General features: G+C 37.2%; 1 protein-coding gene across 9 annotated transcripts in view; it reads left to right on the top strand.

The window, feature by feature from the left end:
• The window catches only part of LOC308697242 (oxysterol-binding protein-related protein 7-like), a 99415-nt gene extending 84871 nt beyond the window's left edge, over positions 1–14544 (top strand). For 7 of the 9 annotated variants that reach the window (XR_014030916.1, XR_014030918.1, XM_081376404.1 and 4 more), the window contains 4 exons: positions 7523–7673; positions 7865–7991; positions 13288–13410; positions 13690–14544. Coding sequence is in view for 5 of the 9 variants with exons in the window: in XM_081376404.1 (XP_081232530.1) it covers positions 7523–7673; positions 7865–7991; positions 13288–13410; positions 13690–13798 (510 nt within the window). In the remaining 4 variants the exon portion in view is untranslated. Of the gene's footprint in view, positions 1–6452; positions 6571–7522; positions 7674–7864; positions 7992–13287; positions 13411–13689 lie in introns of all 9 variants that reach the window. The other 2 variants (XR_014030917.1, XR_014030919.1) reach the window with 2 other exon arrangements.
• The last annotated feature ends 249 nt before the right edge of the window (positions 14545–14793 follow it).

Below are 14793 nucleotides of genomic sequence, written 5' to 3'. Positions count from 1 at the left end.
AAAGAGCACCATCCTTCGGATGAGACGTTAAACCGAGGTCCTGACTCTCTGTGGTCATTAAAAATCCCAGGATGTCTTTCGAAAGAGTAGGGGTGTAACCCCGGCATCCTGGCCAAATTTGCCCAGTGGCCTCTGTCCATCATGGCCTCCTAATCCTCCCCATATACTGATTGGCTTCATCACTGTCTCCTCTCCACCAGTAAGCTGGTGTGTGGTGGGCGTTCTGGCGCAATATGGCTTCCGTCGCATCATCCAGGTGGATGCTGCACATTGGTGGTGGTTGAGGAGATTCCCCCCTTCTATGTAAAGCGCTTTGAGTGTCGAGAAAAGCGCTATATAAATGTAATGAATTATTATTATTATTATCTCCGATCCCTCAGGCGGCACCGCATCAAGAATCGTCATTCATCTATAAGCGATATCACCACATGGGCTCAGGACTACTTTGGCAAACCTTTGTCAAGTACCCCAATACATAGTTACATCCACAAATGCCACTTAAAACTGTACTGTGCCAAAAGGAAGCCCTATGTTAACAGTGTCCAGAAGCGTGTGGAAACGTGTACTGTGGTCAGATGAATCAGTATTTCAGGTATTTTTTGGGAGAAATGGACGCCGTGTGCTCCGGACCAAAGAAGAAAAGGATCATCCAGACTGTTACCAGCCACAACTCCAAAAGCCAGGGTCTGTCATGGTATGGGGTTGTGTCAGTGCCCTTGGCAAAGGTAACTTGCACTTCTGTGATGGCACCATTAATGCTGAAAAGTACATAGAGATTTTGGAGCACAGTATGTTGCCTTCAAGAAGACATCTTTTCCAGGGACGTCCATGCATATTTCAACAAGATAATGCAAAACCACATTCTGCACACATTACAAAGTCCTGGCTGTGGAGGAAGAGGATACGGGTACTTGACTGGCCTGCCTGCAGTCCCGACCTGTCTCCAATAGAGAATGTGTAGCGCATTTTGAAGCGCAAAATGTGACAACGAAGACCCCGTACTGTTGCCCACCTTAAGACTTGTTTGCAGCAAGAATGGGACAAAATTACAACTGAAACACTTCATCACTTGGTGTCTTCAGTCCCTAAACGTCTTTTAAGTGTTGTGAAAAGGAGTGGCAACATTACAAAGTGGTAAATGCTTTACTGTTCCAACTTTTTTTGAAATGTGTTGCAAGAACTAAAATAGGAATTTTGTTTTTATGAAATAAAAACAATAAAAATCATGAGGAACACATTAAATTATGTGCTGTTGTATTGTCTGCAATGAAATACAAGTCAAAGTACATTTAGAAATCACTACTTTTTTTGTGTTTTCCATACTGTCCCAACTTTTTCTGATCTGGGGTTGTATAATCACGGAAGAGCGTGAGTCACATTAAATAGCCCAATGTTATAAATGCTCTTTGTTGCATGTTGCACGCATGTTGTCTATTGTTCGACTGTGAGAGGGTTTAAATCTGGTTAAGGACGGCGGGAGCATTTTGAGTTGTGATTGCCTCATTTTTGGTCTAATTTTTAACCCATTCGAGGCTATAAATTACAAGTTTAGGACTGAATTCCCTAAAAGGTTAAGTAACGGTTTACCCCATTGTACGTTCATCTGTGTTTGTTGGCTTTGTTCATTTAATACCTTTTTTATTTTTATTAATGCAGTTAATGATTAAACAGCTCATTAATCCATCTAGATACTGGTTTGCATATTGGCAAAGATAGTGGTTTAAAGGTTGTGAAATCCTTGGCTCAAGTTTGTGTAATATATGTTATGGTTAATAACTGTATGAAAATATGCACATGGAATGTCAAGGGGCTTCATAGTCCCACAAAACACAAAATGAGTGCTTAAATGCGTTTACCTATAAATGCCGTTAAAATATTTAATGCAATTAACGCAGCATCCGTTTTTTCTGTCATCCTTTAGCTAGCATTACATTATATGATCACTCTTATTAATGGAAATGCTATTAAACCATTCAAAAGCGACAAGACAAAAGAAAATGTACTGCCTGTGAATATCCTCCTGACACACACGACACAGAGAAAGACATGCGCCAGTATCGTGCACCAGAATCAAGTTCTCTTTCGTGCTTGAACGAACAATAACACACACATTTATGCCAAAATGTCCGTTTTGTCAAGTATCCTCACAAGAGCAGTCTTAAATGAGTTAAATAAAATCTTAAATGAATGTAATGAGTAAATGAGATGCGTGAGATCCTTTCAGCAACGGCAGATCTTAATGTGACAGCAGCCACTAATGTCAGTAAAGTTAACCAAAGAACAAAGGAAACAGAGAAAATTACTCGCTGCTCTTGTCTAAAGAACTTTTGTATATTTTTAATAATGATTAATCTATATTTAATTTATGCAGTGCGGACTGTTTGATAATCTTGTTCAATTTCTGTATAATTCATACCTGTAAGACAGGAAGGGCACAGGTGAATGACATTTATTATGGGTTTATTTGAGGATTGTTTTAAGTTCACTTATTTGAATACACACTTTTTTGAAGCCTAATAAATGTTTAAAATTTTGGGGCAAAATAATTTATCAAGACATCAGTAGCTATATTAATATCAGTGATACTGGCCTTCATTCATAAAAAGATGCTATTAAACAATTGTTTAAATAAACTGTCTTTGTTGTTTCTACATTCATTTGGAGATTAACTGTGAAATTATTACATTATAAAATATATTAAGATCGTATAAAAACTAAAGTGTTTTAATCGCAGAAAAAAATTATTAATCTAGTTTTTTTTTAATCAATTGACAGCACTATAATATACTGCTATTTTCGAAAAAAAAAAAAGATTATCGAATTTCTGCAAGAAACTCACCTAGATAATGCAGAACATACAAACTTTAAAGCTGCTGTCCGTAGTTTTTCATCTTTGTCGCCATCTCTGTTCGAAATCTGCAATTGCAGTTATTCACGGAATTGGATTATGAATCCAATGTTTTGAGGAGAATGTGCGGCTGTCAGTCACCGCGCTGGTGTGGATACTGTCAATCGGAATCACAGATTCTACTTTTTGGAAGTATGACCAACATAAGAATTTTCAATGGAAAATGTCATCTGAACAAGTAACATCTACTTTTGTTCTGACCAACAAAAGTCTATTGTCTCTTTTTTTTTTTTTTTTTTTCTGTAGCCACTCCGAAGTCCTAACAAAGTCTTTTGCATTTTACAACGGGTGAATCTCCAGTTGTCACTGGTAATTGTTGTTTGAACCTTTCTGGATCCGCCATCAAATTGATGAGTTAAATTGCATCTAGTGCTGTGAGAAAAGGCTATAAATCTCCACCTCCCACATCCTCACACACAATATAGCTATACTATAGCCATATACTAGCAGAGACACCTTCTTTATGTTTACAGACCAGTACCACTGGAATTAAGAACATTTATTACAAGCTTACTGTTTTGAATCGAGCTGAAGCAGATAGTTTTGAACACTGGCTGGTTATGTACTTTCTCAAAATTTTTATTTATTTAATTTAATTGTATTTTGAACCGTCATGGATGGATTTCCCCATAAAATATCCCCACTCTCCCCCCTAGCTAAATCATTAGAATGATCTGTAAAGGCCTGGGTTTTGTTGATGTTTGGAGATTTCTCCATCCCCTGGGTAAGGAGTTTACTTTCTTTTCAGCCCTCCATAGGTGTTATACAAGAATATACTGTTATCCTTAACTGTTAAATTGAAAGGGGATCTGAGACAGATTAGATACTGGATATTAAATTCTACTGTTCTGAAAGGCCATACACTTTGAGATATACTTACATCTCATCTAAGAAATTAACTTAGGTTCTTTTTTGAGACAAATCAGAAATCAACAGATGATCCTTCTCTTTTGTGGGAGACTTGTAAGGCCTATACTAGAGTGTAACGAAGTTATGGGAAGGAGGCGGCGGGAACCGGCAAACGTTTAACATACTTTAACAACAAAATAAAACAAATACAAAATGAAAGTAAAAGACAGCAGCCCCTCACGGATGACTTCTGTCACATATAACGAAACATAAAACGCAACATAAAATTCAGGCCTGGCCTCTCTCGTCCTTCACTGTCGTCGTTCCTCCTTTTATGCCTTCGCTCCTCTGTGAGAGATATGAGACTGGTGCATCGCGCAGGTGGCGCTCATTAGCAATCATGCCACCGGCCTCGCGCCGTTCCCTCACGACCCTCGGCCTATACCATAGACGTTTAGTAATTTAATTTTCTGCTTTTTAAGAAACCTTCTCCCATGTTACTGAATGACATCACAGCCCTTGGATCAATGCTGGATTCCCTTCTGAAACAGGATGCTGAAAATGCATCACAAAGACATGTTAAACGAAAATGCTATAAACATGGGAAGAAACCAGGAAGGTTTCGTGCATATCTAACTAAGAAGAGATCTGTGTCTCAATACGTTACATCTATTACTGAGTATAATGGTATTCAGTTTTTTGAGACTAAAAGAATCAATGAGTTTTAAAGACTTTTAAATGAATCTTTATTTCCTAACAAACTACTACTGCTTCTAAGACAATGGATGACGACTTTTCCAGTATTAATCCGTCTACAATCACAGACGAGCAAAGAGCTATCCTTAATGCGCCTATTACATGAGAGAAGGTGGTGGTGAGGGCGATAAAGATGCTTCAAAGTGGGAAAGCCCCTGGGACAGATGGATTATGCAGCGAGTTTTATAAAGGGTTTGAGGATGTACTGTTTGACCCATCAAGTCAAGTCACCTTTATTTATATAGCGCTTTTTAAAAAATGCAGATTGTTTCAAAGCAGCTTTTCAGTGATAACAGGAAAATGATGCAATGGAGTTTGTTTCTGCTGTATAGCAGATCTATAAGAAAATCGCATCATAGTCCAGCGTACTATTTTTTTTTTTTTTTTCAAACATAGTACGCTGGGTTTATCAGCTGGGTTTATCAGATGGGTTTATCAGCTGGGTTTAACATAAGGGTTTGAGGATGTACTGTTTGACCCATCAAGTCAAGTCACCTTTATTTATATAGCGCTTTTTAAAAATACAGATTGTTTCAAAGCAGCTTTACAGTCATAACAAGAAAATGATGCAACGGAGTTTGTTTCTGCTGTATAGCAGATCTATAAGAAAATAGCGTCATAGTCCAGTGTACTACGAATGTTTTTTTTCTCCATTCGGTCACCTGATGGAGTTTTGGTTCCTTGCCACTGTCGCTTTTGTTGCCTTGGCTTTAGGCTTGCTTAGTTTGGGACACTCATGTTGAGAACTGAACAGAGCTGGACAATGAAATAATAGATTTTTTAATCAATAATATTGTTAAATATCAAGTGTCCCCAACTAAGCAAGCCTAAAGCCAAGGCAACAAAAGCGACAGTGGCAAGGAACCAAAACTCCATCAGGTGACCGAATGGAGAAAAAAAAAACAACCTTGGGAGAAACCAGGCTCAGTCGGGGGGCCAGTTATCCTCTGGCCAACAAACTATTAGTGTATGATTATGATTCAGGCAGCATTACAGGTCAGAAGTTAGATTGGATCAGAACATTCAGAATATTTATCCAGTTCCATCTGGTTGAAGATTGGAGTCATCATGCCGGTATGGAAATGGGTTTGTTGAGGATCAGTGCCGATGGCTGTCCTGTCGATGATGCCTTCACAGGGAAGAGTCTAGTTGACAATCTCTGCTGACACTTCAGGGATGCGTTGTGGTCGTGTCTAGGCTCAGCTCCACCATCTGATCTGGATACGGCCCGGATCCGGCTGACTACAGTAAACATCGGAATAAACAAAGACTAACATTAGCGTAGATGCCATTCTTCTTATGCTGTAACGAGTACATCAGGTGTTATAGGAAGTGTTCCTGGTACCGGCTGACCTAGTTTATGCAGCCTAACAATCATTTAACTGATTTGAATAGAAATGTATAATGTTCTATGTGTATGCCAGGTTAAAGGGATGTTTTTAGTCTGTTCAGTCGGCAGAGTGTGTCTGCTTTTCGAACAATGCTAGGAAGACTATTCCAAAGTTTAGGTACTAAACAGGAAAAGGATCTACCGCCAACAGTTGATTTTGATATTCTAGGTATTATCAACTGGCCAGAATTTTGGGATTGCAGGACTATAATGGACATGAAGGACTATGTGTTAAGAGCTCGCTCAAGTACTGGGGAGCTAAAGCATTTACTGCTTTGTAAGTAGTCAGCAATATTTTAAAATATATACAATGTTTAATAGGGAGCCAATGCAGTATTGACAACTGGGCTAATATGATCATCCTTTCTGGTTCTAGTAAGGACTCTATCTGCTGCGTTTTGGACCAACTGGACTTTATTTATTAAGAGTGAAGGGCAACCACCCAGTAAAGCATTACACAATGATCTAGCCTTGGGGTCATGAACGCATGAATTAATTTCCACATTTTTTATTGAAAGCATGTTGCAATTTAGATTTTTTTTTTTTTAGATGGAAGAATGCGGTTTTACAGATGCCAGAAATGTGGCTTTCAAATGAAAGATTGGTATCAAAGAGCATACCCAGATTCCTAACTGACGACGAAGAGTTGACTGAGCAGCCATCAAGTGTAAGACAGTATTCTAAGTTAATACGTGCAGAGGTTTTTTGCCCAATAATTAGAAACTGTTTTTTTTTTTCAGAATTTAGTTGGAAATTACTAGTCATCCAACTTTTTTATATCAGCTATGCATTCCGTTAATTTTGTGAATTGGTTATTTCTTCACGTTGGGGCACGAAGAAATATAGACCTGAATAGCATCAGCATAACAGTGAAAACTAATGCCAATCTTCCTAATGATATCTAATTTTTATCTAAATTTAGGCCTAATTTACGTGTAAACTCAAGGGTTTCTAACGGAAAATTCATATGCTGCTTCGTTCATTTTACCACAACACTTTAGCTGATAACCACATTGCTTTAAAGACACATAGCTATACCTTCGCGCTATCATAGCTGCATTTCCCATGTTGCCATCTTGGATGCCTATTCGACTGGCAAATCTTCAGTCCTTGAGACAGTCTGGAGCTTCCTCTTGAGGCATGATCAATCAACACTCTGGCTCGTCAATGGTAAAGCTTCTCCTTAAATTTATTTCATCAAAAAGAAAAACGTGCAAAACTGGCAAAATAAACTTGAAAGACAAAGTCCATGAGATCGTTAGTTCTTTTGAGTGTGCAAGCAGTCAATGATTGTTTCTGCTTGCTCCCCACCGTCAAATTGGTCTGTACTGCTTCATTAACTTATAGTGCACCTGTGCATCGGTACCATTTGGAGCACAAACTCATATCAACATAAATAATTGTTAAATAAAAATACATTCGAATAAAGAAATTAAATTTAAGGAAAGTTAAATATAATATTTAAATTAGATTTAGACACCATAAACAAATAAATATACACTCCTACAGGCACTGTAAAACCAATAAACATTCTGTGTACAATTAAGACCAGATTGCCAGTTTCAAGTAAAATTGTCAGACGTGTATAATAACCCTAATATTATTTCTTGTTTGTCCAGTCACGTTATTGGGGTGAAGATAGCGGCAAGAATGAAGTACAGGGCACCGTTCTCGACCGTGCTGGCAGAGTGCTACACCGCTTCGGGGGATCATGGCATGAAGGCATTTTCTGTGATACCTTTCCCAACCCACAATGCATCTGGAAGCCCAGTGAGTGACCATTCATGGCCATGCAGGTCATGACATACATTTTACAGAATGAATTGCAATCTAGTTTTATTAGAACCTGATTAACTTTTAACTTTTAGTTCTGCTGTAAAAGATTTGTTTTAACATGTCAAACTGCACACATTATATTGTTTAGTTGGATGTTAAGAGATTGTCTATATCATAATTCACAGATCCTCCACCAGATGATTACTTTGACTACTTTGGCTTCTCCCAGTATGCCAGAGAGCTCAATGAACTGACCCCTGATATAAAGGATAAATTGCCTCCAACAGACTCACGCTTCCGTCCAGACCAAAGGTATGTGGTCTGTAATTAGAGAGAAAACAATCTTTTTGACCTTTTGAACTGTAATTTATACTATACATATGGCCAAAACAAAACCCATTGATTCCGCTTTAGTTTCACAGGTTTTCTACAAAAAAATACTAATGTTTTAAACAGGCAGGGAGAAGAGAGGACAATACAGGACAATGAACCAAGGGAACTGAGGGCATTATATACACAAAATGAGTAACTAAAGTTACAAGTGAACATTATCAGTAACCGTGGAAACAACCAAAATACAAGAACAAAAGAAAATGGAAACTAAGACTAAGGGAAACAGGAGCATAGCATAGTAGGGAGCATAGGTAGTTCTCAATCAGAAGGCTACATACTAGTAATGCAGAGTTCACACAGCACGATTTTAGCCCTGATTTTCACTCGCCGACAGATTTTGCGAAATCGCCAACAAATGCCCAAAATAGCTCGTTCATGCGAATGACAATTACGCAATGTGCATTATGAAAGACACGATCTGAGAGAATCAATGATGCGTCGCCAACCCCAATGAGATATTTGGCATGCTAAATATCTGGACCTGTCTGCGAAAATCCTTCTGCCTGGAAATTACATCAGCGATGACCTACAATCAATGCGAGAGCAAGATAACAGGCAGCGGGAAGTTCAGGGAGGAGTTATAGACCTAAATATCAGCAAACATGGCTTCAGTTCCCTAAAAGGCTCCTTCATGGTCTATTTGGATCCAAGAAATTGAAGAAAGTTTTGTCGAACTTTGGCAGGAGCACCAATGTCTATTTGATTTTTCCATTTCATTCCAAATGTTTCTATTCCAGTCTCGTAATCTTGCATTATGTCTTATCACTTCTCGCGCGTGTTTGTCTGGTCCGCAAAATACGTTTCCCAGATAGTCGTGCAATGTGAAAAGAACAGTGATCTGACGACTTTGAAAATTGTGTGATGTGAACTCGGCACAACTCAGTGCGTACATGATTTCACGCTTGGCTTAAATGTCAGTCTGTTATGAATCGTGATGTAAGTGTTTTTGTGGAACTTGCGCAAAAAGAAAGGGCTTGCGCATAATTTCTTGTGTGACGCTTCACAACGTGCTGATGCATACACTTCCATTATATTTACTCCCAGAAATGTAGTGTTAATTTTGTCAGCTATTTTTACATTTAGTCTTATTCTTAGTCCTGTGTCAAATGTACTTTTTAGTTTTTATCATATTTAGTCAACCTTGCCCGGTTTTCATTCAGTCAAGTTTTAGTCGACTAAAAGCCTGGCATTTTAGTCAATCGTTTGTCATTGAAAACTTCATATTTTCATTATGCTGCATAATGGTTAAATTGATAATAGGCTAACGATTATTTTGCTTAAAATTATAATCGTAACAATTGTTATCATTTGAGAAATTTCTATTTACATTTCATCAGAATTATTGCACTTCCATATATAAGTACAAATCTAGAGATGTAAAATCTAGATCTAGACATGTCTCATATAGTTTCATAATGTCTCATAAAACTCATATGCATGGTTTATTTTACCTAATCTAGTTTCCTGATTTTTTTTTTTCATAGGCTATTTGTCATAAATTAACCCATTCTCTATATTATGAAAACAAAACGTTTCTCTCAAAAAATTAAAATGGTGAAATTGGGGGGGGGGGGGGGGTGTTTTTTTGCCCACCTCCACCCCCCCTTGTAGGAGGACAACTTTATTTTTAATTCAAATTATGTACTAAGTACAAACAGTGATTACTCCAGACAAACCCACATCCACCCCCTAATATTGTGATAGCCCTAATATTGTGAGGTAGATAATAAAAAAATAAAAAATAAAAAAGTAAATACTTGTGAACAATAACTGATGGAAAATGACAGAATTAGACTAAATACAGATGGACGTAGATGGACAGGCAGGAGGACAGACATATACAGACGATAGACAGGTAGACGTTAACAGACAGGCAGAAAAACAGATACAGACGATAGATAGACAGACGCTATTGTACAGACAAGCAGATCAATGGACGAAAACAGACCGATATGCGAATGGACGGACAAGGGGTTGCATATGTTGAATATCGGCATTGTAAGGAGTGTAAATGGCACAGTTATTGCTGAGTTTGAAGAAAGATTATGAAAGGGTTCCAGATGTCTTTGAAGGCTGATGTTTTGTTCTTCTTTTGAGCTGAGAGCTCTTCTGTAAGGATGTGTTCTGAAATTAGGTTGATCCAATGATTTATATGACAAGAGTGTCTAGATTTCCAGTTTTGAAAGACTATTTTCTTAACAATAGTTAGGGAGACAAGTACTGGATATTTCAATTTCTGTGGAATGAGGATGGAAGTGGTGTCTCCTAGAAGACAAAGTGTGGGGGAGAGTGGGACTCTACAGTCCAAAATGGTAGAGAGTGTCTTTGTGACTGATGTCCATAGGAAATTGACAGGCTGACAGAACCAAGTGGCATGCAAATGTGTGTCAGTGCTCCCCAACGTGCAGTGAGGGCAGATTGTTTTTTTTATTAAAACAACAGCACAAAAAAAATATTTGTCACACAGAGCTGTGAAGGTGCATTTATTCATATAGTCGAGATTTATGTTTGGAATTAGAAGGTTTGATTGCAGTTTTAGTCACAGAAACCAGCGCAAGCGGTTCGTGGAGGAACTCAGACATTCATTTTGCAAAATATCTCAAATGGAGATCACTGAACTCCAGCTTACATGTTTGTCTGTGTTTTTGATGTTTTCAGATAATCCGCGCTTCTTCAGCAGTGTGTAGAGAGAGCGAGACACATGGTTGCCAGATTGCAAATATTAAGTAAAACTTCAGGTTGAAAATTTGTTCTTTTAACAAAAGCTCTGATTGGGGCTTTAAATTCTTGAAATCTGGCAACCACAGGCATGAAATCTTTTATAATGATAATTTCATTATCTTTCATGAATCTTTCATAAAAGTTGATGATTTCTCGTAGCGACTTTTTAAAAACAGTATGTAATACAAAAAAAAAAGAGGTTTTAGTAATGATTTCTTTTTAACTACATTTTAATTTCATCTATTTTCGTCAACGATATTGCATGTTGATTTAGTCACAGTTATCGTTTAATGACGATGGTGTCGTCTCGTTATCGTCTCGTCTTAGTCATGGAAGAAAAGGTCGTAAACGAATATTTTTCGTCAGATTTCATTAACGAAATGAACACTACAGGAATGGATTATTTTTAGAAAAATGTTTGTTTGTTTATTTATCTGAATAAAAAGTATGAGACAGCTTGTGGGTGAGTAAATGATGAGAGAATTTTCATTTTTGGGTTAAGTATCCCTCTGGAATGTGTATGAAGATAAAAATGGTTTCAAAATGAATCGAACTACTGTATTTCAGTTATTACGTTTCTGTATCTTATTTTGATAACATTTTCCTGAATATTTTAAGGCAAGTTTAGAGATGGCTATAAAATGTATTTATTCATATATACAGATGTCTCAAAAAATATCATGGAAAAGTGCAATATATTTCATCAGTTATTTAAGAAAGTGAAAATGTAATGTATTCTAGACTAATAACATGTAAACCTAAAATGTTTCAAACCTTTTTTTTTATGTTAATGTTGATCATTTCGGCCTAAAGCTCAAACAAATAAAAAAAAAAAACTCTCAAAATATTAGAATATTTATTTTCAAACTTGATAAAATTACCATTCATATAGTATAAATACCGGGTATCTCTCGGTCTAGTTTAGTACTCTCAACCACAATCATAGGGAAGTCTGCCGACTTGACAATTGCCCAGAAGACGATCATTGACACCCTCCACAAGGAGGGTAAGCCACAAAAGATCATCACTGAAAGGGCTGGCTGATCGCAGAATGCTGTATCGAAGCATGTTCTTGGGAAGTTGACTGGAAGGAAAAGGTGTGGCAGGAAAAGGTGCTCAAGCAACAGGGATGACTGAAGCCTTGAGAAGATTGTCAAGTGAAACCGATTCAGGAACTTGGGAGAGCTTCATAAGGAGTGACCTTTTAATAGTTTTTTATAATATCGGTATTTATTATGCCGCAGGACACTGTATAAGACATAGTCTATTTTAGTCCGTTGTTATTGTATAGAAAATTCTGACTTTATTTGTAAGAACGGCATTTCTTTGTTTAATACTTGGCTATGCTATTTGTACATTTATCTATCTCTGTCCTGTCTTTCTATCTTTGTCCTGTCTCGGGGCAGTCATGGCCTAGTGGTTAGGGAGTTGGACTGGTAACCCAAAGGTTGCTGGTTCGATTCCAGAACTGGTGGGAAATGACTGAGGTGCCCTTGAGCAAGGCACCTAACCCCTAATCGCTCCCCGGGCGCCACACAAAGGCTGCCCGCTGCTCTGGGTGTGTATCCACGTTTGCAGTGTGTGTGTGTTAACTACTCACTACTCTGCTCCTAATGTGTGTGCATTAACTTGGATGGGTTAAATGCAGAGGTCAAATTCCAAGTATGGGTTACCATACTTGGCCGTCACGTGTCACTTTCACTTTTTCACTTTCACTTTCACTTCACTTTCACTTTCACTTTCACTTTCACTACTGTTGCAAACCGTAATTATCTTATCTTATCTTATCTTATCTTATCTTATCTTATCTTATCTTATCTTATCTTATCTTATCTTATCTTATCAAGAGGCACCAGGCACCATGGGAAATGGGTTACAACTGTCCCATTCCTAGTACCAAGTCACTTCTGAAACAGAGACAATGTCAGAAGCTTTTTACCTGGGCTAAAGAGAAAGAACTGAAGTGGCTCAGTGGTCCAAAGTCCTCTTTTCAGATTAGAGTAAATTTTATATTTCATTTGGATATCAAGGTCCCAGAGTCTGGAGGAAGAGTGGAAAGGCACAGAATCTAACTTGCTTGAAGTCCAGTGTGAAGTTTCCACAGTCAGTGATTATTTGGGGTGCCATGTCATATGCTGGTGTTGGTCCACTGTGTTTCATCAAGTCCAAAGTCAATGCAGTCGTCTGCTGACAAACTTTATGGAGATGCAGATTTCCTTTTTCAGCAGGATTTAGCACCTGCCCACAGTGCCAAAACTATTACTGGCTGGTTTGCTCGCCATTGATTGGCTGCTTGATTGGCCAGCCAACTTGCCTCGCCTGAACCCTGTAGAGAATCTATTGGTCAAGAGTACATTTCTCATCTTCCTCTTGACATTTCTAGAATATATGAAAGTGAAACTTTTTGTATTAACTTAAGTTATTTTTTTTTTTACTTTTCCTCAATATATATACATTTTTTAGATGCACCTGTAAATGTATATTTTCCTTACAGACTTCTTGAACAGGGTAAAGTGGTGGAAGCTGATAAATGTAAGGATGAAATGGAGGAAAAACAGCGTGACCGACGCAAGGCAATGGCCAAAAGGGGTGAAGAGCATGTTCCGCGTTTCTTTATGTGAGTCTCAATATTTATCCCATATTAAGTTTTTTTTTTTTTTTTTTGGTTCTAAACTCTCACCTGGTAAAATACACTGCGGTTTATTAATACTAAGGTTTATAATTATGTCAGAGGATTGCATAATATATTAATGGAATATTTAGCAGATAATATACTTTTTTTTAACTTCTGCATATTCAGAATGAATCAACACAGATGATTCATCAACTAAATACATTCAGGTGTAATTGTAAATGCCTTAATTAAAACAATGAACAAATATTTCTCTTTCATCAGAAAAACCCTAGATCACGCTGGAAGAGAGGTATGGGTGACAAATGGCACTTACTGGAAGATTCGAGAAAATCCAGGATTTGCCAGCACTGGAAATCTGGAATTGTGGTAGTAGTGATATTGGTGAAGTCCTGCGATTTTTGTTCCCCCAGTATTCTGTTAACAAAACTCATTAATTTTGGCATAACATTAAGTTTAGTGTATGTATATAATTATATTTTTTGTAACACTTGTGAATTTTAGTACAGGACAAAGACTTTGTTCAGAGGCAATGTAGGAATGGAGTTTTAGTACCTTTTAATCTAAAGTATGATATTCCTCAAGACATACATTCCTCCTTTTTACTGATGATTTTAAAATAGGATTGTCAATCAAAAATATTTTCCATGTTATGTGTAAGGAATATATGTCATAAAATATAGTTATTTCTTTCTTGCTTTTTTTTAAATAAGTCTTTTTTTTATTTATTTTTATTGAAAAATAAGGTCTAATGCCAAGGAGTATGATATACATAATAGTGGGATTAATTCTTCCCAGACAGTAATGGACTTTGGCATGTTACACTTAACATGTACTGATTATGCATTAATGTATTGATCTTAGCTAACTATAGTGATTTAATCCAGAATGTTTTAAGTTTTTTATTTCAATAGACCTGTGTGTGTAAATAATGCATGTCTATACTTGCTGTAAGTAACGCTTTTTAACTAATAGATTTAAATGTCTGATAGAAAATGTTGTACGATATCTCTGTATAAAATACTTTGTTTCTGTAATTGCTCAATGTAGTTAACAATGAAACAATGTTTCTTTTTGGAATTTTCAATTAAACCTACTGAAAATAGTTTGGTGAGAAGTATAATTGAGTTATGTGCATTTTCTTGTATGAATGAATTTCCAATCAGATGAGACTTGAATGAATATTAAATTTGAACAAGTTTGCACTGTAAAGGAGCATTTAAGCATGCTATTTTCAAAGGTAGATGATGTGAGGAACTAAACTCTGCAGAACAGTGGCCCTCCAGGAGCAGGATTGAATACCTCTGACCTAAAATAATGTCTCAGGTTACATATGTAACCCTGGTTCCCTGAAGGGAACAAGATGCA

The sequence above is a fragment of the Scardinius erythrophthalmus genome, assembly GCF_964197995.2.
Source record: "Scardinius erythrophthalmus genome assembly, chromosome: 10".
Classification (NCBI taxonomy): domain Eukaryota; kingdom Metazoa; phylum Chordata; class Actinopteri; order Cypriniformes; family Leuciscidae; genus Scardinius; species Scardinius erythrophthalmus.
This window is presented reverse-complemented; position numbering and strand designations above follow the sequence as displayed.